The following is a 23,067-nucleotide window of genomic DNA, read 5'->3' as shown; positions in this document are numbered from 1 at the left end:
GCCGTTGCTGGATATTTATTTGAAAAACAGCTACACTGTTTCTATTTATATTATCACTTTATCAATACGCTGAACTTTCTTGTGGCCTTAAAAGTGTAGTGGTGAGTTGAAAATAGCCGGCTCGGCTGTGGCGATAAAACAACTCAGCATCACCAACCGTCGCTTCGAGCTGTAAACAAACCGCGCGCGGCGCAAAACAACACAACCCTCGCTCACACCACTACTCACACACACCACGTGGGGACTATGTTGCTCGTTAAGGGTAGTAAACCCCCCTCCGATGCAACCCCACCCCCGAATACCAACAACATAACATAAACGCGGAAATCTTTCAGTGTATGTGTGTTTCAATGTGCATATGTTACGCGAATTCACCCCCCTACCTCCACCCTTCCCTTTTTCTTACTGGGTGGTTCTGTCAATACACTCGCGTGATCCGGCAGTTCTCTTTGCCCACCCCAAACAAACGCAAAAAACATGCGCGCACCCTCGAAAAACGGCCCCACCGAGGGCGGAACATGGAAAAGGGGGATGAAGGAGGTAGCGCATTTTTGACAGCGTGAACCCACCAACACTTCACAACCTGATGAAATGATTCATCGCCCCGGTTGGTAGGCGCAGAACGGTGGCGATGTCTACATAGATCCGCGCTCAGTTCGTGGCATAACGTTGTACATCGAACAGCAGCAGCAGCAGAAGTAGCAGCAGCTTCTTCGGCTAAAGGGTGTGTGGGGAAGTGTGCCTTGTGCTGCTGTTGTTCCGATTGACGCAATAATGGAGTGGTAGTGGCGTGTGAATGTACCGTGCTTTTTTTTGTTCCTTCCCACCAAGACAAGAAAAAGGGTATTCTGGCGCTGCGGACCGGTTTGCTACCGAAAAGGGTGTGTGTGTGTGTGTTTGTACTTGAGCAGCCCATAATTACCTGCATGCGGGCATAGGAGCGAGCGTGCGAAAACAGAGGAAAATGCGGCAAAAGTAATGCCGACAACGGATGTGTGCTATTCCCGCAGAACAACAGTGTGCCTTACATCCAAGTAACACTTGCAACAAACCATACACACGCATACGGGGCGAGATTTGTTTTCTTCCCAGCTGCTGCAAAGAAGTTGTAAATAAGCGAACGTGCAATCGGGGTGCGGTGGAAAATATTCGAATTTTGGGAAAATTCTGGAGCAGCACACACAGCGCCCTCCTGCAGCAACATGTCTACCTCAAATTGGGACAAATTTGTGCTGCTACTGTGGAAGAATTGGATCATCCAGAAGCGCCACTACATGCAGACGCTGTTCGAAATAACGATTCCGGTGCTGGCCTGCTCGCTGCTCATACTGGTGCGCGGTCTCGTAACGCCTACCATCTACACCGAAACGACGACCTTCCGAACGTTAAACGTTCGCAGTTTGGCCATGATACGGTAGGTAGCACGCCGTCGGAAACACGCTCCACTCTCGCAGAGGCTAGCGATGTAACGCTTGTAGTAACGCTCGCGCTCCCCCCTTTCCAGCGAGATGCTAACGACTCATCCGATCGAGCTGAAAATTGCCTACTCACCGCACAATGACGTGCTCGACCGGGTGGTGCACCGTGCGGCCCGGCTACTCGGCAGCGACGTCCTTCACCAGGGCTACAACGATAGCGAAAGCATGTACAACGATCTCGTCACGCATAACTACCTCGCGGGGCTGGAGTTTGACCAGCAGTTCAAGGTAACGACGCTCGATTCTGCATCGCTTGCGTAATTATCCGCTGATATATTGATCCATCTTGCAGAACATCACGAGCCTTCCGGAGCGGGTCGACGTTGCCATTCGGATGCCGAGCGAGATGCGAACGACAACCCTGCCGGGGGCACAGTTTTGGGCCAACTGGCGCACCTTTCTGATCTTCCCACAGTTTCAGGTGTACGGTGCGCGGGCCGTCAACGCGAGCGACGGTGGCTATCCGGCCAACTACTACGCGGAAGGGTTCGCCTCCGTCCAGAATGCGATCAGCCGCGCGGTACTGGAGATGCACAGTGGCAGGGAAGATGCAGTGCCGCACGTTGATCTTCAGGTCCGTACCTGAACCATCTCAACTTGGCTTCAACAGCACACTCACACACTCCTCTCACCCACAGCGCTTTCCTTATCCACCCTTTTACGATGACCCACTGCTGAGGGGGATGGAGAATCTGTTCCCCTCCATCATCATGGTGGCGTTTTTCTACTCCTGCATCAACACGGTCAAGTTTATAACGCTCGAAAAGGAGAAACAGCTGAAGGAATCGATGAAGGTGATGGGCCTGAACGGATGGATCCACTGGACGGCCTGGTTTGTCCGCACCGTGACGCTTCTAACGTGTTCGGTCACGCTCGTCACCGTGCTGCTCAGCTTCAATCTTACCACCAACACGAACGTGGCCATCTTTCAGTTCTCCAACCGGTTTCTGATCTGGCTGTTCCTATTTGTGTACAGCATCACGACGATAATGCTCTGCTTCATGATCAGCACCTTCTTCTCTAAGGGTAAGTCGGGTCGTGTTGGAGACCAAAACAATAACAAGAAGATCTAATCATTATTTCCCGCTTACTCTCCCCTCAGCGAACATTGCCTCGGGAATGGCTGGCATCATCTGGTTCTACTCACTCACGCCCTTCCACCTGACGTACGGCAGCTACGACAGCATGTCACTGGCGGCAAAGCTCGCTTCTAGCCTCTGGTGCAACACGGCCATGGGCTACGGTGTGATGCTGTTCATGAAGCACGAAGGCACCTCGATCGGGCTGCAATGGGACAACCTGTTCTCCCCGGTCACCGTCGACGATCAGCTTACGATGGCACACATCTTCGGCATACTTCTGTTCGATGCCGCCCTCTATCTCGCTGTGGCACTGTACATCGAGCAGATCGCTCCCGGCCAGTTTGGTGTACCGCGCCGGTGGAACTTCATCTTCACCACCAGCTTCTGGATGGAGGAAGTGCTCCGGCGCAAGTCAACCACGGACATCGTTGGTGGTAGCGTAGCGACAGAGGAAGCCGAGCGTTTAAAATCATCCGGCCGATATCATGCAAACATGGAGGAAGATCCCACCGACAAGCAGATCGGCATAAGTTTGGTTGGACTAACGAAGGTTTACCCCAGCAAACGTACCATCCGGCCGGCGGTTAGTGGGCTTACGGTGAACTTTTTCCGCGATCACATCACCGTCCTGCTCGGCCACAATGGGGCGGGCAAATCGACCACGATGGGCATGCTGACGGGCATGTACCCACCGACGGCCGGGTACGCTACGATTGAGGGTCACCGGATCGGAGGCAGCGCCGTGAATCAGTTCCGCAACACGCTCGGTTTCTGTCCGCAGCATAATGTACTGTTCGATGAGCTGACCGTTGCCGAACACATTCGGTTCTTCGCTCGACTGAAGGGCGTCCGGGAGGACGAGTACATTGAGCAGGAGATCGACAAGTACCTGCAGGCCCTTCGGCTCGAACCCAAGCGCCATGCGCAGTCGCACACCCTTTCCGGCGGTATGAAGCGCAAGCTTTCGCTTGCCGTCGCCCTGTGCGGGGGTTCGCGGGTTGTGTTCTGTGACGAACCAACGTCCGGAATGGATCCCGGCGCAAGGCGCACCGTTTGGGATTTGCTGCAGCAGGAAAAGCGCGACCGTACCATTATCCTTTCCACGCACTTTATGGATGAAGCGGACGTGCTTGGCGATCGTATCGCTGTCATGTGCGATGGGGAGCTGCGGGCCGTCGGTACGCCGTTCTTCTTGAAGAAACGCTTCGGCGCCGGCTATCGGTTGGTGTGCGTAAAGCGGCCCGACTGTAAGCCGGACGTGCTCACGAACTTGATGCGCAAACACGTGCCGGATGTGGCGATCGAGTCGGACATTGGTACGGAGCTAAGCCTGCGACTTCACGAACAGTATCGGGGCAAGTTTCAGCCGGCGCTGAAGGAGCTCGAGCAGAACGTTGACCAGTGTGGCATCTCGAGCTACGGCATTACGCTGGCCACGCTGGAGGAAGTGTTTATGAGGTAAGTCAGCTGCGTACGCTGCTGTTGCAAGCACTCACCCGTATCGTCCTCGGTTCACAGGTTGGGCAGCGATAGCTACAACGAAGAGCTTGCACAAACCAGCAACGGAGGCAACTCGAAGGATGGAAAGCATCTCACGAACGGAACGCACCCGGCACCGCCTCCAATTACCATCACGGAAACGTACGAACTGCAAACAGGCTTACCGCTCCTCTGCAGCCAGATACGGGCCATGTTCAGCAAGAAGTATCTAAGCTTTATACGATCGTGGAAGATTTCGTTGCTGCAAATACTGCTGCCCACAATGTTTGTCCTGCTAGTTATTGCAGTCGTACACTTCTTCCCGAACAATGTCGTCCTGCCGCCGCTGAAGATAACGCTCGGAAGCTACGATCGTACTGTTACCGTTCTGTCGACGAACGATCGCAATGCATCGATTGTTGCCGCATTTCAAGAGACGATCGCGGATGCGCCACGACCCGATCGACACGAACTCATAGTGACGAATCGAAATTTTCATGCATTTATTTTAGAAAGGGTAAGCATCTTTGGCCAACTTAAATGAAGTGTGGATTAAGCTCAATTCTTTCTTTCACTTCCTGCTTCAAATACAGTCCTTGGAAAACATTCGTGCCGTGGATAATACGTACATGATAGGCGCATCCTTGGATGCGGTTCGTCGCACTTGCGTTGCCTGGTTCAACAACAAGGCGTACCACACGATACCCCTTACGCTCAGCGTGCTGTACAACGCGATCGCACGCACGATCTGCACCAATTGCAGCCTCACCGTGACGAACAAACCGCTCCCGTACAGCAGCCACGTGCGGTTTCTGCGCACCCAGTCCGGCAGTAACCTGGGCTTTCAGCTTGCCTTTAACTCCGGCTTTGCGATGGCGTTCGTCGGTGCGCTCTACATTATGTACTACGTGCGGGAAAGGGCCACCGGGTCGAAGCTGCTGCAGTTTGTGAGCGGCGTGAACGCGATCACCTTTTGGGCCGTTTCCTTCCTGTGGGACTTTGGGGTGTACTGTGTGGCGATGGCACTGTACCTCGGTACGCTGGCCGCGTTCGGTGAGGAGGGTTGGTCAACACCGCAGGAGCTTGGGCGCGTCGCCTTTGTGTTCGTTTGTTTCGGGCTCGCGATCATTCCGTTCACGTACCTCGGTGCGTACTGCTTCGAGGTACCGTCGACCGGATTCATCAAGATGCTGATCTTTAACATATTCACCGGGACGGTCGCGTTTACGGCCGTGTTTCTGCTGAAGGTGAAGGACTTTGATCTGGCGCACGTGGCAGAAACGATGGAGTGGTTCTACCTGGCATTCCCGCTGTTTGCGCTCAGCCACAGCTTGAACAACATCAACGTGATGCAGATGACGCGCCAGATCTGTGATGCGCATTGCGACGCGATGCCACTGTGCACGCCCAAGCTGGCTTGCAAATTCAACAAACTGTGCTGTGGTAAGTCGCTGGAATGACTTTTATCCTAAAGGGTAGTGTGTTACTAACGCTTTAACCTTTTTTGCATACCCTTCACCTAGACGTGGAGATATTTTCATTCAAATCAAGTGGAATAAACCGTAATCTCGCTTACCTGCTCGGCGTTTCGGTGCTGTCGTTTGCAATACTGCTGCTTAAAGAGTATCGCATCATGGCCGAGCTGAACGTGACCGGCTGTGTGACGAGCTGGTGGTCGAATCGAAAACGCCGGGCAGCACCACAGACCACCTCCGACGAAACGGAATCCATCGCCATCGGGGAAGATTCGGACGTTGCGGACGAGCGCATAAGGGTAGACCATCTCTACGAGGAGCGCGTGCACCAGTCACAGACCGGGGAAGCTTTGCTGATGCTGCGCGATCTAACAAAACGCTACGAAAGCCGAATGCCGCCCGCCGTCGATCGACTCACGTTTGCCACTGGTGAGCGCGAGTGCTTCGGACTGCTGGGCGTGAACGGGGCCGGCAAAACGTCCACATTCCGGATGCTGACCGGTGATCGAAGCATCAGTGCCGGTGACGCGTGGGTTGCTGGGTACAGCTTGCGGACGCAGCTTCCCGCCGTGTACCGGAAGATTGGCTACTGTCCCCAGTTCGACGCGCTGCTCGAGGATCTAACTGGGCGTGAAACGTTGCACATCTTTGCCCGGCTGCGGGGCATTCCGAAACAAGCGATCGGCTCGATCGTGGACAGGCTTGCGGTGGAGCTGCACTTTACCGTGCACCTGGACAAACCCATCCAGGCGTACAGTGGCGGAACGAAGAGGAAGCTGAGCACCGCGCTCGCCCTGCTCGGCGATCCGGTGGTGGTGTACCTGGACGAACCGACGACCGGGATGGATCCGGGAGCGAAGCGCCATTTCTGGAACGTAATGTGCCGGGTGCGGTCGGAGGGTAGAACCGCCCTGGTGCTCACCTCCCACAGCATGGAGGAGTGCGAGGCGCTCTGCACGCGGCTTGCCATAATGGTGAACGGCGAGTTTCGCTGTCTCGGGTCGGCCCAGCATCTGAAAAACAAATTCTCCCACGGGTACTTCCTCACGATGAAGCTGAAACGAACGGGAGACGGTTCGAGTAAGGAAACGGAGCAGCGAAAGCAGGCGATCAAATCGTTTATGCAGCAAACCTTCTCAGTTCGCGCGGCCACCGCCGCCGGTAGTAGTGGTGGTGGTGCCGGCGGCAGTGGCACAGCCCGCCCTGGCCCCGTCGCTCCCGTCGCCGGCGCCGCAGGTGGTAGTGGTGGTGCTAGTGGTGGTGGTGGTGGTGGTAAAGCGGTTCTGAAGGAAGAGTATCACAACTACCTCACCTATCACATCCGGGACTCGGGGCTCCGCTGGTCGGAGATGTTCGGCATGCTTGAGAAGGCCCGGGAGCAGCTGCAGCTCGAAGACTACGCCCTCGGGCAGACAACGCTCGAGCAGGTGTTCCTCACACTCACGGCTACCCAGCGGTCCTGCAACGAATGATAGATCAATTCTCGAATCCTAGTCTAACACTGTATACATATTGCTTTCTCAGTACTTTCATCACATGCGGATATGCCGAAGGGGGGGGGGGGGGCATGGGGAACGCACGGTTTCCCCCGGGTACGTTAGGTTAGTATACGTTTCTGCATCTCTCTCAATGACAATATATAGGAACGAAATCGTAGTAGATGCCTTATTGCCCCGCCACACACTCTAGTCTAATTTACATTTCTTTCCAATGCCGGGCTCAGGCAGGCTCACTAACACGCACGGCAGCACTTACAGCGCGAACAAATAGCTCGAATATGGGGGGGTCTCGGCACCCGACCGACCTGATTGTGATCAACCGCGACTTAATATTACCGCGAGAAGTATTTCCGCTTCGTAGAGGTTGCGCAGAGGTGCAAATAAAAAGTTGTTACACTTTAACGAAATGCAAGTACGATGTTCAAATTCTTATATTTTACGCACATGACGACGCTGTGTTGATGATGAGAGGGTCCATTCTCCATTCTCATTCACTATTACAATGGAGCTGTTCTCTATACACGAACACACACGCACACACGCACACACACTCGCACACAACTCAACGCACTCTGGCTTAACTTGGTAATTAAAGTGTGATTTCTCGCTTTCGCGGGGAGAAGCATTTTTTAGAGCAAACAAAGATCACTTACACAGGCACCAATCGCGGTCGGTGGCGTTGTGGTGTCCTATTCGTCCTATTCCTATACACACTATCTCTCTCTCTCTCTCTTTCACTTCTTCCTTTTTCCCCACGGTAGATTAGCAGTTCGCTCTACAGGACCCTGCAGCGACCGACTTGCTGTGGTAAGAAGAAGAAGAAGAAGAAGAAAGAAGGTCCTTTGCTTTCATTCTAAATCTAATGAAATGAGTCAATAGCACCGCACAACACGTTGGTGGTGTGGCTGGTGTGTATGTGCTCTCTCTCTCTCTATCACTAAATAATGCTAATTAAAAATTGGCTGCTCAATTCACAAACACGATGCGTTTGTCATCTACTCCTGTCCTGCTCGATTCGATACTTATTTAGTAATCGTCCACCCACCAGGACCATCTATTACCTTACTATTGCCTACTGTCCTAGATTCACACTTTCTTCGCGCCTTAGTAGCACACACACACCTAACGCGTTAACAACACAATAAAGGAAGTATGGAGGAAAGAAGAAGAAGAAGAAGAAGAAGAAGCAAAAAACTACCCCTAAATGTAATGCACAATAAAGGGAAACCCCTGTTAAACACTAAAAACAATGATAAAATTAAAACCATCTTAACTTTCCCCCCCATTCGAAGGAAAGGTTCCCCAGAAATGCCTTCTCGCTTCACATGGGATCACAATAAAGGATGTGTGTGTGTGTATGTGTGCATAAGGATGGGAGAGGCTGAGGGCCTTTGTACGTTGTCAGCAGAAGCTCGTCTGCCTTTCTCTCTCTCGGTGTTTTCTCAGTAGGCCGAGCTTAAAAAAAACTGTGTCACTGAAATAAAATAGGAGTAACAAAATAGAAAAAAACGAAGGAATAATGAACAGAACAACCGGAAACAGAGTCCCAATGGCAGCGCGCTTCTTCTCCTTAGTTATTGCCGGCGCTGGCACTGTTCAGTTTGGCTTGCTTCTTGTTTTCTCGCTCCCGGCGGCGAAGCTTCTTGCGCCTTCGATCGATACTGGCCAGCTCGGCCTTGATCGAGTTGTACGTTTTGCGCAGCTCCTGGATCTTTTTCTTAATTATCACTATCCGCTGATTGCTGTTCAGGGATGGATCTGCGCAGGAAGGAAAAGGTAGGGCATGATTATCAAAACCGATGTGCAACACAGCATACATGCTTTGCACCGACTTACCTAAATTGACCAGAAAATTGTACTGACAGGGACGCCCCGTTTTGCTACCGACAAAGATCAACGTCGACGAGGACGATCGATGGAATGCCGCTATAGTGTCGGAATTATCCTCACTATCTGTCGCTGTGATAGAATAAGAGATAGAAGGTCAATTCTGTTCAAAATACGCCCCCCCCCCCTTTTGACAAACTTACCATTGCTTGTAGTAAGACCTCTTTGACTACGGCCATAACCACTGCCACTGTTGGAACCATTGTTTGCACTTCCGTAGCCGCCCAGGCTGGTGTTGACCGTTCGCCGGCGTTTGAGCGTTGGCTCTTCGCTCGGCTTCCGCTGGCGCCGTTTCTTCACCGGTGACAACGATTCGTGATCGTGTGCTAAAATAGAATCACCCAAAAAAGTGTCATTAAAACTGAGCGCCATTATCATCTCATCAACTACTCTACTTACTCTCATCCTGGCTAACGGAATCCCTTGGAGAGCTGTTTGGCGTGTCGACAGTGGACTCAACTCCGCTGGTGTTTATTTTGTTCCTTAATGCTTGCTGCTGCTGTTGTTGTTGCTGCTGCTGCTGCTGCTGCTGCAAATTGGAAGCGTAAGCACCCGCTGCACCACTCTGGCTGGTGCTACTGATCGTCGTATTGCCACCGATTGTTATCGTTACTACCGGTGGTTCTAGATCCATCGGAACCGGTTTCAGATCGGTGGCCGTTTGAATGTTTTGCGGTGGAAGGAAGGACGATGAGGAAGAAGATGTTGAGGTCGGAACCAACGGTGGCTCGGCGTACACCTTACGCCCGACCGTGGACGGTGGCAATCGATCCTGGTCCTTGGGCGCCGGTGAGCCCGGTATCGTTTCCTCGCAGAGAAGCAACGAGAGTGATTCATTGTTGGGCGCCTGGGCTTGCGATTGAGCATTGTGCTGCTCCTGTTTTGGAGATTGCGTGGTGGAGGATGCTACCGGGTCGCCCGATGCCGTTGAAGTTATCACGGACGTTGATGCTGGCACAGCACCGCTATCGTGAAGCTTCTGAGCTGTGGCGGCGGCGTCCTTACGACTTTCTGCATCACGCTGCACCGATGATGACTGCTGTTGTTCGTGTACTTTGTGCATCAAGTACTCCTCGGAGCTCATGCCACGGCCGGGCGTGTTCATCTGTATGATTGTCTCCAGTAGGCTCTGCTTTGCACCGCTCGATGTCTTCTTTTCCACCGTCGTTGCAGGTGCAGATACGCCAGACAGTGGTTTCACGGGTTCTTCTTTCGTTTGGGACGGCGTGTCCGGTGTTATTGTGGTTGTTGTTGTTGTGGTTGGTGCTCGGTCTTGTTTCAGGATCAGCTTCTCCTTATCCGCAACGGCGGCAACGGCCGCTGCTGACGCTGCGGAAGCCATTTCGTGCGTGATGGATGAGGAGGAGGAAGATGAGGAGGCAGCAGTAGACCTTGGCCTCTCTTCAAACAGCTCCTTCTTGGCCGAAATCACCGACGATGGCACGGGCTGCTTGCTGTCGTAATGCACTATCACCGCTGCCGTGCTGGGCGTGGCGGCGGAGCTCGTTATTGCTGCCGGTGGAGGATGTGCCGCCGGGACAGATGGCACGGGATCACCGCTACCTTGCGATTCTGCGTCCTCAATGATTAACCGATTGTCAGAATCGTTACTGTCCGTAGATTCATCGTCGTGTGCGAACCTGGGATCCGGATCCAGTTTTCGAAGCGTTTCAGTTAGATCATTACTGCGTGATGTGGGGATTTGTTCAAGCGTGTGCAACTTATGACCGCCGCCAGTGTTGGTGGGGGTGGGGGTGGTGATGCTGCTGCTGCTGCTGCTGGATGGTGGTGTTTGCGGTGGATGGTTCGTTTTTGGATCGGTGGTACTGATCGGCGCTGATTTTACTATTGAATTGTGCGATTCTTCCGGTTCTTTCTTCATACCGAGAGTCGTACTTGTTTCGTGGGATTTTGCCGAACTTAGCACCTCATTGCTCAAATATCCCGCATTCGACGGGGGACCGCTAACCGTCACCGATGACGTGTAGGACGATATGGTGGTGGCAATGCTACCTCCAATGCTGCCTATAGCTTCCGACTTGATCGCTGGATGTGGTGCGGACGCGAAGGACATTGGCGTACCACTTTCCATCGCCGGTGAGGACAGCAGCCCGCTGTTCATAATCGATTTCGGTGTGCTCGGGAGAGAGTGGTGATGCATCACGCTTGACATGTACTTGGGGAACTCTGGCTTTTCCGATTTTATTGCTTGCTGCTGCTGTTGCTGCTGCTGCTGCTGCTGCTGCTGTTGACTTAAAGCCTTCAGCACCTTGTCCGCAATGGACGGCGGTTTCTTCACGGTCGGCGCGTCGAACTCAAAGTTCATATCGTTAAAATATTTCTTACAATTTTCCAACGTCGGCTCCTCCTTCGGACTGTCGTCGCCGGCTTTCGCGAGCAGCACCGACGTGGACGGGCCCTTGCCGTGCGGATAAAGCGCCGAAGAGATGGACCGATCGCCCACTCCACCACTGCCAGCTGACGAGGCTGAAATAACTGGCGTAAAGATGCCAGGAGTTGTCGTTGCTGGCAGTGGCGGCGGCGTGGGTTTGGTTTCGATTTCGTCCTGCGATTTAAACGTTTCCTCCTTCGCTCCCAGCGGACCGGGCGTGACCAGATTGAAGCTGGGCGATTTCCGTAGCACATCGAACGTTGAGTCACTCTTTACGGGGGTTTGCACAAAGGCCGTCGTTAGCCCGACTGGAGAGCAGGTAGTGACAACCGGTGGACCGGCCGGGGTCGCTGCTACCTTCACGGTCGACTTTTCTTTAAGTGCTTCCGCCGAATATATCGTTGTGCGATGCACTTCCGCACTTGGCGCTGCGGTTTCAGCCTCGACCGGAAGTTTCTGCTCCTTATCCTCCTTTTCCTTTGTCTCGCGGCGTAACAAACCGCCTGCCCCTTTCGGTGATTTGTTTTCCGACCCTGCCGGTGGTTCCGGCTTCATAGGGGACGGTTTCTTTGCTCGCTTTGTGGCCGGGCTGTAGCCACCCGTTCCGAAGCCGGTCGTGTCCAATGGATCCGGCAGCGACGAAGCTGCCATTGATTTACGTTGCAATGGTTTCTTCCTCTTTTCGTCCGTCGCGGTGGAAGATGCTGCGGATGGTGTTAGCGACAGTGAGCTGACAACCTCGGCAGGTGGAACGTCCGATACGAGCTTTCGTGGAACTGTTGCTCCACCGCTGGCGGTCCCGCTGGCACTTCCCACACCACCAAGTGCACCGCTTCCCGTATCCTGATCGTCGTACTCGTCCTCAAACTCATACACGTCGGAAATCTTTTCATCCATCCGGTTCGCGGTCGACTCAAAGATCGACTTGATCGATAGGGCTTCCTTGCTGAGCAGCTTGTTCTGGGCCGGCGTTAGCGTCGACGAGGAAAAGTGTTTCTTCTCACCCAGCAAACCGCCACCACCATGCTTCGGTGTCGGCTGTGCTGCGGAAAGTGCAGATTGTGCGGAAGCAGTGTTTGAGGGCGACGAAAATGCTGACGATCCTTCTCGTCCAAGGATGAACTTCCTCTCCATGCCTGTCCCGGTCGGTCCCGTGCCGGAGTATTGCAAGCTGCCTTGCTTTTTATCGCCACGCAACGATCCAAAGCTGGTGATCGTTGGCGTTTGAACGCTTGCTGGCCCGCCGGTCGATGTTGCAGGTTTACCTTCATCTGGTGCTGCCGTCGACTGTGTTGCTGTCGAGGGAGATGACTTGGGTGACTTTATAGCACGCGTACCCATTCCGGCCGCCATGATTACACTTTGGGAAGACGCAATCGTTGATTCCTCTTTGCTATTATTGCTAGCCGTAGCCGATGGGGACGCTCCAAAGCATGCTTTTACCGGTGTCAGTGAAGAAGTGCCGGATGTTCGACTGGCTGTAGAAGAGGGAGACGTCATAACTGACCCAACAGCTGGTTTATCCTCCTCCTTTTGTCCCGTTTTCGTACGCGCTGGTAGGGAAGGAGACATCCCCACCGTCTGAGGGGTTGGGTGTGGAAGATTTTTCTGAGGCGATTCCTGCACGGATTCTTTCGGTGCTGCCGCGTTCGGTTGTATTATCAGCTCACTTTCCGAACCCGCATCGCGCACTGTACAAAATGCCATCTTTTCCGAATTGGCAATGATCGTTGCTGCTGTACCGTACGTCTTGACTGGAGGTTTGCCGGACGTCGCTGAAGCAGAGGGTGCCTTTTCAGTGCCCGCTCCACCCTCAGCCAGTTCCTTTTTGCTGCTTGCAGCAGCTGCCTTCTCCAGCGAAGCGGCCTTTGCGTCCGCTGCCTTGCTAGCTACGGTGATGAGTGGCTCAGTGGAGGAGGAATCATCGCGTTCCACGCTGGGTGGTGGCGAGGATATCTTTGGGCTCAGTACAAGCCCAGCAGCTAGCGGAGTTTCGGCCGTATCCGAATCGACCATCGTTGTGATCGGGGAGCTAGAGAACGCCTTGTTCGACGACTGCGATGAATCTTCTTCACTGAGCGTTTCCGATTCGGACGACTTTTCCGGTTCATCGTCCTCCTCGGTGACGGTCGATTCTTCCTCTTTGATCGGTACTGCAGCGGCAAGCTCTTTCTTGATCGTTGCCAGTGGTGTGTTGGAGCTGGAAACAGACTCCTTCACATCGGTTGTGGACAGCAGATTCGGCTCTTGCTTCGGTATGAGATGCTTCGGAACGTCCGTGATGGAGGACGATGAGTTGGGGCCACCCTCGGCTGCGCCGGCCGTGGTCGTCGTAGTTGTGGTTGTGTCTGAGGCCGGTGAACCGGGTGACTTCAGCTCCTTGAATCCCTTCAGTTCGGAACGTATCTAAAATGAGCAACCAATAGCGGAAAGAGTGGAAACAGAGGATCGAACGGAATATGATTAGAGAAAAGATCAAAAACATATAAATAATGGAAGTAGAAAAACGAAAGCAGTACCCAAAATGTGATGTTGACGTAAACGAAGCACAACCCCGGCAACAATACAACAAAAGAAGGATGGGATGTATATAAACAGACGGAGAGAGAAAGAGAGAGAGAGAGAGAGAAAGAGAAGAGAGGATTGTCCCCTGGTTAGTAAAGATCTGGATCGAGCGGTTAAATGCAGCGCAGTATGGTAGGAAATTACTTGATTGAGATCATAGTCACGACCACCACCAACACCGCCAACACCAACACCACCACCAACACCCTTGGATGCTCCGTTGGAAAACTCGTCCGATATGGCCGCGGCATCGGACGACGAACCGGCCTCGGCCGTTGTACTTACTTTCGTGCTCGTCGACGAGATGGAAATCGACGAGTTGGACGAGGTGGTCGACGAGGTGCTGTTGGTGGTGCATTTTTTCAGCATCGGCTCGTCCGAATCGGTGTCGCTGGTGTTATCCGGATCGGTCGGAACGGACAGGGAGGACGAAATGTCCGTGTTGTTGGACGTGCGCCGACCGGCAGCGGCGGCAGACGCGGAAAGGGACGAACCCGTCGCTGCCGAAGAGCCGCCCCGTGTGAGCGGCCTTCGGTTGGACGGAGTGGCGGGTGATTTATTCCGCCCCACATTGGGGGTCGTCGAACGAGGCGTAGAATTTCCGCCCGGACCACTGCTCTGTTCGCCTTTCGAGTTGCCACGGCTACGCTTGCCAATCTTCGGGGTTTTATCACCCGCAGTGAGTGTGGAGCCAGCATTGGAGGACGATGCTTGTTTTGTCGATGGCCCGCCCGCCGTCGGCGTATTGCCAGAAGATTTGCCCTTCTTCGTTTTGCTATTGGTCAGATTCTCCGCAATACGTTCTTTGCGAACCCATTCATCGTACCTAAAAATAGAAGGAAATGGTTAATAATGCGAAGATTCAAGGAGACATCGAATGGCCCTACTTACCTCGTGTTCCACCCAGTATAGTGTACCAGATAGATAGGGTTTCCTTCCTGTTTGGCGATCTCGATCACCTTCGCTTCGTACGTCACCTTCTGCTCGTCGTAGTACACCTTGAGCTTGTCGCCTACTTCGATCGGGAAATCGGGAACAGTTCCTCCTGACACTGCACTTCCTGGACTAATGCTCCTCCCACCGCCTGACCCAGGACCGGATCCATTTCCACTACTGCCACCACCACCACCTCCGCCACCACTTCCACTATTCGGAGGACCACCATCTTCCTTCCTACTGCTCGCGGGATGTTTATCCTGCTTTACGTTGCTGCTCGCACCTCCCGTACTTGCACTACTGCCCCCCGTTGCGGTGGTTTCCCGTTCGTCCTTCTTGGAGTCCACGGAGTCAGCATCCTTCCGTTTGCGGCCACGTTTCTCCACCACCGTCGTCTCAGCAGGCTTTGCTTTCCCGCCAAGCTGCTTCTCCTTCTTAGCTGACGCGGGTGTTACACTTTCCTCCTTTTTGCTGCCACCGGACGACCCACTGCTCTCACCGCCTCCTCCTTTGCCAACCGATTTCTCCTTGTCGCGTTCCTTCTCTTTCTCTTCGAACTTGTCCACCAGTGCTTTCACCTTACCGCCGCCTACTTTTCGCTTGGTGCTGCTCGGTCTCAGTACGGCACTTTCTGCCGCGCTCGATTCACTCGTATTGCCCGACTCTTCTACCGCCGAGTTGGATGCTTCCGTAGCTGCTGCTGCTGCTGCTGCCGCTGCAGCTGCTGAGGCCGCCGCAGCTGCTGCTGCTGCTGCTGCTGCTGAGGAACTGCTTGCCTTCGCGGATGCATCAGCCGCCGCCACCGAGGCTGCTTTCTCCTTCGCCGTCAGTAGCTTTTCCTTTTCCGGTAGCTTCGGTGACTGAACCGAGCTGGCCCGCACCAGACTGCGCCCCTTCGTGCGACTGGTCTTTGGATGCGGCACCATCGTACAGCCAAGCTTTCGGTTGAACTCTTCAAACGAAAAAAGAAACTTTTTGTACGCTTGTTTCACCAAATTCGTGATGCTGGCCGTAGCAGGCGAAAAGCCCAACCGGAGGGCAATCTGTTTCCACTGGTTTTGACTCGTAACACGATTGTAACCGTGCAGCTTCTGTACCGCACGAAACAATCGGTACAGATCGACGTCCCGGTTCGTGATCGATGGCGCTTTGTTCAGAGGCGTTCCACGATCGTCCATAAACTTGTACAGCTGCGCTACAAAGTGATCCTTCTCCTCCGTAGGCTCATCGTCCGAGCTGTCCGTCTCCAGCTCCTGGTCGGAGTCGCTACAGCTGCCGGAAGTACCGAACAGTGCCTCCCGGTCCCAGTGCGGTGGAAGTACATCATTGTCCATGTACTCAATCGCCGCCGAGACGGCCGCCGCTTCCGACTTGTTCACACTGTCACGGGTAAACTCGGTCGCTTCCTTCTTCGGGACCGTGTAGTAACGGCCATCCTTGAACGAGCGCACCAAATATTCGTCCTTCACCCGAATCCGCACCGTGTCCTGGGCAGTGGGAGCCACCACCAGCCCGGGGAACCAGTTCTCTTTCGGATTCTTCTTCTTGTTGTCGCTCGTTTCCACGCACACCACCTTCCCGATGTTCTCTTCCTTGTCACTCGCGTTCGACCGCGAGTGGGTGGTCGGTTCGTCTTCCTCATCCGAACTTTCGTCGGGCAGAAGGTGTCGCGATCTGGGAAAAAAGGAAGAGAAATTAGTACCACACTATTCAGCATCCAGCATTATCCCCACTTTCTTAACGGTGCTCTCACCTGCGTCCCCTTCGTCCACCGATGACCGGGTTTCCGAAATGCTCCGGATGCGTTAGCGGCAGCTGATCCAGCGTTTCACTCTCGTTAAAGTGCCGTCCGCTCTTCAAGCACAGCGCACTACGCCGGAGCGTCGTAATGTCGCCGTCATCGAACACCACCGTGTACTGCGAGCAATCCTGGATTTTGGTCAGCGTCGCCTCCACGTACTCCTTTCGCTCCGGATGCTTCACCTCGACCGTCGCACCCACCCGCAGTGCGCCCTTGATCTGATCGTCCGAGACGACGCCAGACCCGAGGCCCTGCTGTTTGTACGCGACCTTGCATTTGATGTTGCGCACGACCTTGCGTACCTTGGCCTCGCAGAACGCCCCCTTGTATTTGGCGCTAACCTCCGTTCCTACAGTCAAATAAGGGGGATCGTCCACTTGCTGGAAGAGAGGTGCAGAAGCACACACAAAAAAAACATGCACACGTTCAGACACGAACTTTCTTTTGCACTCGTCATCGCTATCCCTACCACCTTCTTCTCCATACATGGCATGGAGGGGTGGGAGGCGGACGATGCGTCTTACCTGCATCTTTTGGAGGAAATAGCGCTCAAAACTCAAATTATCGCTGACAATCGCCACTTTTACGCGTTCACTGATAAGCTGGCCAGGTGCATATTATGATACTTCTCCGCTGCTTCTCTTCCCCGCCTGCTGCTAATGATGCTTTCCACTTGGATCGCACAGCAACACCACCGTTACCACCACTACCGCCACCACCACCAATGTTGACCTGTTGGCGTGCCCTTCCCGTCACACTGCCGCAGACGGACGATTGCTCTGCTCTCTACGCGGGCGAGACTACGGGACGCGTAATTGCGTCTGTCGGAGATGTTGGCTTTGGAAGTGTGTCACCCACGATTTATGCACTCGTCCCACCGGCTACTCCCTGCACACTTGCACACGCGCTAAACCTATCATCACACAAGCGGATTGCGGTTGGGTACGCGCGAAAAAAGGTTCGGGGTTAACCACAACACCTCCTTTTCGGTTGCGTAGCATCAAAACCAAAGTGGGTTTATTATACAGGTGGGCTTATCCCGAACAAATTGACAGCCGTACTGTAGAAAAATGAAAACGAAATGACAGGTGGGGATTCGATCATTTGTTGATGTATGCGTGTGAATTCCAATGGCTATTTTGGATGATGTGTCGTAGTGTGGGTGAAAAACTACGTATCACAATCGAATCCCCTCCTGTCATTCATTCGTCCAATATGGCCTGCCCGCCAAACCTATAAGCCCACCTAGTCCCTATACCCACTTTGATCAAAACAGTATCAACCTTTCCCAGAAATTTGTGCCTCGCAAAGATGGAAGATTTTGACAGAAGCTTCGTTCAGAAAGGAAAGCTCGGCGGTGGCTTCGTTGAATATAAAAGCGCGCTCTGTTTTTCGCACACCACTGTGCGATACGTTTGCGCGTGTTCAAAATAGTGAAGGTTGTGCATGTTTTATTCTACTTTGAGCATTAAATAAATTATCTCTGCAGTGGATTGTTTTTGCTTCTCAATTTATCGCTGAAAAGGATACAGAAAACAGTGATCGGGAGAATTACATACAAAATAAAAGCTCAAAATTGCATGCGGGCGGTCCCACTGTGCCACGCTGTCAACTGTGCGAAATGGGTTGTCAAAGTTTAAAATCCAGAACCAAACTGCCATCACAAACCTCAGGTAAACGGTCGCCATTGAACTCGCTCGCTGGGGGCTTCCCTTGCGTTCCCTTGGACTGCAATCGACAATTTTCTCGCAACCTCTACACGGTACACACTAAAAAGCGTGGGAAAGTTGGTTAAAGTGAACCAGCAAGTGGACACAGTGTGCGATTCGAGGTAGTGTGCCGTTTTGTGTTGTGTTGTGCAAACACTCGCTGCGATGGACGCCAGCAACGGAACTAGCGAACGGAACCAATCAAACAATGCGTACAGACCGAAATCTAACCAGAATGTGCAGGTTTACGTTCGCGTCCGGTGAGTACGAGCGGGTTATTCGGCATGCTTTCCTCTTAGCACAACTTTGCCAACTGTATTTACCCACATTCCAGCCCAACAAATGCCCGGGAGAAGTTGATACGCTCGCAGGAGGTGGTGGAGGTGGTTTCAACCCGGGAGCTGCAGCTAAAATCGAACTACACCGATTCGCGAACGTCGAAAAAGTTCACCTTCGATCGGACCTTTGCACCGAACTCGAAGCAGCATGAGGTGTACCAGGCGGTGGTGGCACCGTACATCGAGGAGGTGCTGTCCGGGTTCAACTGTACCGTGTTTGCGTACGGTCAGACGGGCACGGGGAAAACACACACCATGGTCGGGGAGGAGGAGCAGAATCTGAGTGCGGCCTGGGAAGATGACACACAGACGGGCATCATACCGCGCGCCGTGAACCATCTGTTCGACGAGCTGCGGATGACGGAGCTGGAGTTTTCGATGCGAATCTCGTACCTCGAGCTGTACAATGAGGAACTGTGCGATCTGCTGTCGACCGACGACACGATCAAGATTCGCATCTTTGACGATGTGCAGAAGAAGGGCTCGGTGATTGTGCAAGGGTTGGAGGAGATACCGGTGCACAGCAAGGATGACGTGTACAAGCTGCTGGCAAAGGGTCAGGAACGGCGCAAGACGGCCTCGACGCTGATGAATGCCCAGTCGTCCCGCTCGCATACCATCTTCTCCATCATCGTGCACATCAAGGAGAATGGCATCGACGGTGAGGAAATGCTGAAAATTGGCAAGCTGAATCTGGTAGATTTGGCCGGTAGCGAAAACATCTCAAAGGCGGGCAATGAGAAGGGCATTCGAACGCGCGAAACGGTCAACATTAACCAGTCATTGCTGACGCTCGGCCGTGTGATTACGGCGCTGGTGGAAAAAACGCCCCACATACCGTATCGTGAGTCGAAGCTTACACGCCTACTGCAGGAGTCGCTCGGAGGGCGCACGAAAACATCGATCATAGCGACCGTTTCGCCAGGTAACAAGGATTTCGAGGAAACGCTCAGCACGCTCGAGTACGCGCATCGGGCGAAGAACATTCAAAACAAACCGGAAGCGAACCAGAAACTGTCCAAGAAAACGGTTATCAAGGAGTACACGGAGGAGATTGATCGGTTGAAGCGTGACCTGATGGCAGCACGGGACAAGAACGGCATCTATCTGGCGGAGGAAACGTACAACGAGATGGTCTACAAATCGGAAGCGGCCACAAAGGAGCTGAACGATAAGCTGGCACTGATCAAGGCGCTCAAGGAGGATTTGGCAAGGAAGGAGGCGATCTTCAATGAGGTGGCGTGCAGTTTGGCCGAACGGGAGGAACAGTTGCGCCGTACGGCGGATGATTTGGGCCAAACACGGGCGGAGCTGTCGAATACGAAGAAAAATCTTTCGAAAACCAAGCGAAGGTACGTGGAGAAGAAGGTGATACTCGAGCATCATCTCAAGACGGAGCAGATGCTGACGGGCCAGGCCAAGGAGCTGATCAACGTCGTTGAATCGGTGACGGAAGATACGAATGGGTTGCATGTAAGAGAATTGGCAGTTATCATGCTGATGGACGCTCTAGAAAAGATCGATTATTATTGTTTTTTGTTGCAGGATACGGTGGATCGTCGTAGAGAGCTCGATAGCAGGAATAAGAGCGCTACGGAGCAGTTTGTCGATCGTGTGCGCCATCGCATCGGCACTATACAGGATGATGTGAGCAAAATGGCGGATGAGTGTAATAGGCTCACGGTGGACATGAACGTTGGCTGGGGTAAGAATAACGTACGATAGCAATAGCATTATTGTAACATTTGTCACAATTTTACAGAGAGCTACAACAAGCAACAAGAAGCGGCTTACATCGAAACGAAGGCACATCTTTCGACGCTGGAAACCGTGAGCCACAGCCTACTGCAACAGAATGCATCTCTCGTGGGCGCGTTTAAAGCATCGATGGAAGGAAAAACGGAAGCGCGACGCGATGAGGTCATCCAGTTTTTGGATCAGGTAGAACAATCGCGCCTAGCCTTGATGGAAACATTCACCAGCACGATGGAAAAGCTAAAACTTGGTATCCGCACCACGATAGATGCACAGCACGAGCAGGTGCAGGCACAGTTCGAACGAATGATCGCGCACGGTCAAGCGCGCGAATCAAAGTGTGCCGAGTTTTGCCAAACCTTCACGGGACAGCTAGCCGAGCTCGATTCGATCACGTCAACCTTCGAACGCAATCACACCGTTCTGCAAGACTACGTCGCACAATCGGAGCAGAAAAAGCAAAACGAGCTGAAAGCGACGAAAGAGTTTGAGGCAAAAGTAAGTTCCCTCCTGGCAGATTTCGTGCAGCAAATGACAGCTTCCAGTCAGCAGCAGACGGAGCTTTCTAGCGTGGTAGTGCACGTTTCCGACGAACTGGTTAGCCAAGGCACGAAAGCTACCAAACAGTTGCAAACGATTCGCTCATCGATCGATGAAAAGAGGGGCAAGGTACAGGAATCTACTGCGGAATGGGACAGCCACGCGCAAGAGTGTGCTAGGCTGGTGCAACAGCACCAAAGAAAGGTAGTAGAAGAGTTAGCGAGTGTGGATCTGTCCTTGGCTGAAGTGAGTAATGCGACCCTTGCCAGTACGATCGAACAGCAGCGTACGCGAGCGTCTACCGCGCAGGAAGAGACTCGTGCGTGTGTCGTAGAATTTGCGCAACAGTTCGACGAACAGAATGGAAACTTTGGACAGGCGCAGGAAGAAGGCATTGGCCGAGCGATGGGCAGTCTGCAGGTGCAGCAGCAAGCACGTGCACAGTTCGGCAGTGCCAACTGTGGCCATACGCAACGTATCGGACAAACGGTGGAATCGTTCGAACGGCGGGCCAACGAGGAACAGTTGGCTGAGCTGCAGAATGACTTCGAACGGTTCCACGAGAAGGATCTAACGTTCTACCAATCGTCGGGCAAAACGCCGATCCGGAAGAAGGTTCAGTACCCGCGGGATATTGCAATGACTTCACCGGATGAGCGCATTTTGCGGCGGTTCTGGCGCGAGCGCGGCGCTACCGAGGTGGATCTGTCCACAACGATCTGTGAGGTAAGGTGGCGGAGCAAAACAAAGGTTCCGATGGAAGTGCTAGATGATTAAACAATTTTTAATGAAATTTAAAGGATATGGAAGAGATCTGCCCGCTCGAGAGGAGCATTACAAACATTAAAGCTCCTGAAATCCGCAACTCGACGCCCTTGATGCAGCGATCCAACATGCTCAACCTGGACGAGGAAAGGCAACACTTCAAGGAGTTGCAGATATCAAACATCGGCTCAAAGGTAAATAAAGGGATTAGCTAACTCTCTCCTGTTACATTCTAACGAAATGCAACTACACTCTGCAGATCAATTCCGTGCAAATGCTCGAAGAAAGTGTTGAAGAAAACAAGGAAAACAACGAGCTCATCAATGGAGACATTATTCCACAGCACAAACAGGAGAATGGCATAAAGATAAGTCCACAGCTCGAGCAGGCGAGTTCCATCACCATCTCACCCTGACGTTTGGTAATTTGACCCATCTTGCCATCCCCCTCCCAATCTGTTTCCCACTGTGCGTGTTCGATACACACACCGTGCGGGAAGTGTTTGCAATTGTCTTGACGACCAGTGAGGTGTTGCTTCGGAAGCAGACACCCGCCACTGAATGACCCCGAAAGGTACGAAACGGTACAACCAGATTTTATCGCTAAAGTTAACAAAAGCGCGGTGAGTAAAATGCAGCATTAATATATGTATAGATAACGCGCCATAATTTTTAAACATTTACTATAACTACCTGTATCAAAAAGTACGTTGAACATGGGAACATCTCTCTGTTGTATGTGTGTTTGTTTGCTTGTGCTTTTTCCTTTAACAATAATCTTTACACACACACAGCAGCAGCATTTTTAACGAAACTGTGTAAGAGATCTTACTAAAAAAAAAATAAAACTCAAACTCTCAAAATGTCTTTCTTTTGCAAAGAAAACTCACACAGCACCACAGCTTGTGTGCGATACTTTTTATCGTTATTTCGCGCGTGTTTTTTGTTATCATTCCCTTCTCTTTATTTCATTTGAAAACGTTTATGTGTTGTGTAGTTTCTGTGTTCCATCCGAACTGATTCTGTGGTTAATTACTGAAGATGGTTTTTGCATCTTTTTTGCGTGATTTATTCGAGACATAACCTTTAGACAACATTCGTTGTAGAAATTAAATCCGATTGTAATCCGTTGATACGTTGGTTTAAAAATGGCTCACGATCCTGTTCTTCCCTATTAAGAGATTATAAATCATACTAGTCTCGTTTCGACGTACTTTATGCAGATGTGTGCACATATTATGTTCCGTTTCTTATTATGGCTATGTGCAGGGTACGGCTTTCTCTTCTCCTTTTTTTTGGCGTGTGCTCACTGTATTGCTAGAGTTGTGCTCAGTTTGCTTGGGAAACTCCTATCATATCATATGTAT

At 52.5% G+C, this 23,067-nt stretch overlaps 3 protein-coding genes across 6 annotated transcripts; 2 read left to right on the top strand and 1 right to left on the bottom strand.

The window, feature by feature from the left end:
• The first annotated feature begins 377 nt into the window (after nt 1-377).
• Nucleotides 378-7,541, top strand: LOC1269722 (phospholipid-transporting ATPase ABCA3). The gene is made up of 8 exons (XM_061646857.1): nt 378-1,414; nt 1,505-1,706; nt 1,771-2,052; nt 2,117-2,504; nt 2,581-4,018; nt 4,079-4,556; nt 4,633-5,482; nt 5,563-7,541. The coding sequence occupies exons 1-8, from the start codon at nt 1,203-1,205 to the stop codon at nt 6,984-6,986; spliced, it is 5,274 nt and encodes a 1,757-aa protein (XP_061502841.1). The 5' UTR covers nt 378-1,202; the 3' UTR covers nt 6,987-7,541.
• LOC1269724 (serine-rich adhesin for platelets) lies at nt 7,427-17,601 on the bottom strand. 4 transcript variants are annotated; one of them, XM_061646853.1, is made up of 8 exons: nt 17,119-17,601; nt 16,547-16,974; nt 14,749-16,467; nt 14,002-14,683; nt 9,300-13,698; nt 9,044-9,226; nt 8,850-8,972; nt 7,427-8,771 (listed from the first exon to the last, which is right to left on the bottom strand). In XM_061646853.1, exons 1-8 carry the CDS (start codon nt 17,122-17,124, stop codon nt 8,584-8,586), a joined length of 7,728 nt encoding a protein of 2,575 aa, XP_061502837.1. In that variant the 5' UTR covers nt 17,125-17,601; the 3' UTR covers nt 7,427-8,583. The 4 variants fall into 4 exon arrangements, with proteins under 4 accessions (XP_061502837.1, XP_061502838.1, XP_061502839.1 ...); XM_061646854.1 differs by having other exon boundaries at nt 9,300-13,680; XM_061646855.1 differs by having other exon boundaries at nt 14,143-14,683.
• Nucleotides 17,602-18,237: 636 nt separating this feature from the next.
• On the top strand, nt 18,238-22,585 carry LOC1269725 (kinesin-like protein Klp61F). The gene is made up of 6 exons (XM_061643635.1): nt 18,238-18,563; nt 18,638-20,114; nt 20,187-20,346; nt 20,404-21,662; nt 21,737-21,895; nt 21,961-22,585. The coding sequence occupies exons 1-6, from the start codon at nt 18,469-18,471 to the stop codon at nt 22,114-22,116; spliced, it is 3,306 nt and encodes a 1,101-aa protein (XP_061499619.1). The 5' UTR covers nt 18,238-18,468; the 3' UTR covers nt 22,117-22,585.
• The last annotated feature ends 482 nt before the right edge of the window (nt 22,586-23,067 follow it).

Source organism: Anopheles gambiae, chromosome 2 (assembly GCF_943734735.2).
Source record: "Anopheles gambiae chromosome 2, idAnoGambNW_F1_1, whole genome shotgun sequence".
Classification (NCBI taxonomy): domain Eukaryota; kingdom Metazoa; phylum Arthropoda; class Insecta; order Diptera; family Culicidae; genus Anopheles; species Anopheles gambiae.
The sequence above is the reverse complement of the archived record's forward strand: the minus strand, read 5'-3'. Positions and strand labels throughout refer to the sequence as shown.

Bases quoted from the DNA above. Each gene is read 5' to 3' on its own strand.
- LOC1269722 (XM_061646857.1), top strand. From the start codon at position 1,203: ATGTCTACCTCAAATTGGGACAAATTTGTGCTGCTACTGTGGAAGAAT. The intron at 1,707-1,770 runs GTAACGACGCTC...TCCATCTTGCAG, and splicing joins AGTTTGACCAGCAGTTCAAG to AACATCACGAGCCTTCCGGA. The intron at 2,505-2,580 runs GTAAGTCGGGTC...CTCTCCCCTCAG, and splicing joins CAGCACCTTCTTCTCTAAGG to CGAACATTGCCTCGGGAATG.
- LOC1269724 (XM_061646853.1), bottom strand. The intron at 9,227-9,299 runs GTAAGTAGAGTA...ATTCTATTTTAG, and splicing joins TTCCGTTAGCCAGGATGAGA to CACACGATCACGAATCGTTG. The intron at 8,973-9,043 runs GTAAGTTTGTCA...ATTCTATCACAG, and splicing joins AGGTCTTACTACAAGCAATG to CGACAGATAGTGAGGATAAT.
- LOC1269725 (XM_061643635.1), top strand. From the start codon at position 18,469: ATGGACGCCAGCAACGGAACTAGCGAACGGAACCAATCAAACAATGCG. The intron at 18,564-18,637 runs GTGAGTACGAGC...CCCACATTCCAG, and splicing joins CAGGTTTACGTTCGCGTCCG to CCCAACAAATGCCCGGGAGA. The intron at 21,896-21,960 runs GTAAATAAAGGG...TACACTCTGCAG, and splicing joins TATCAAACATCGGCTCAAAG to ATCAATTCCGTGCAAATGCT.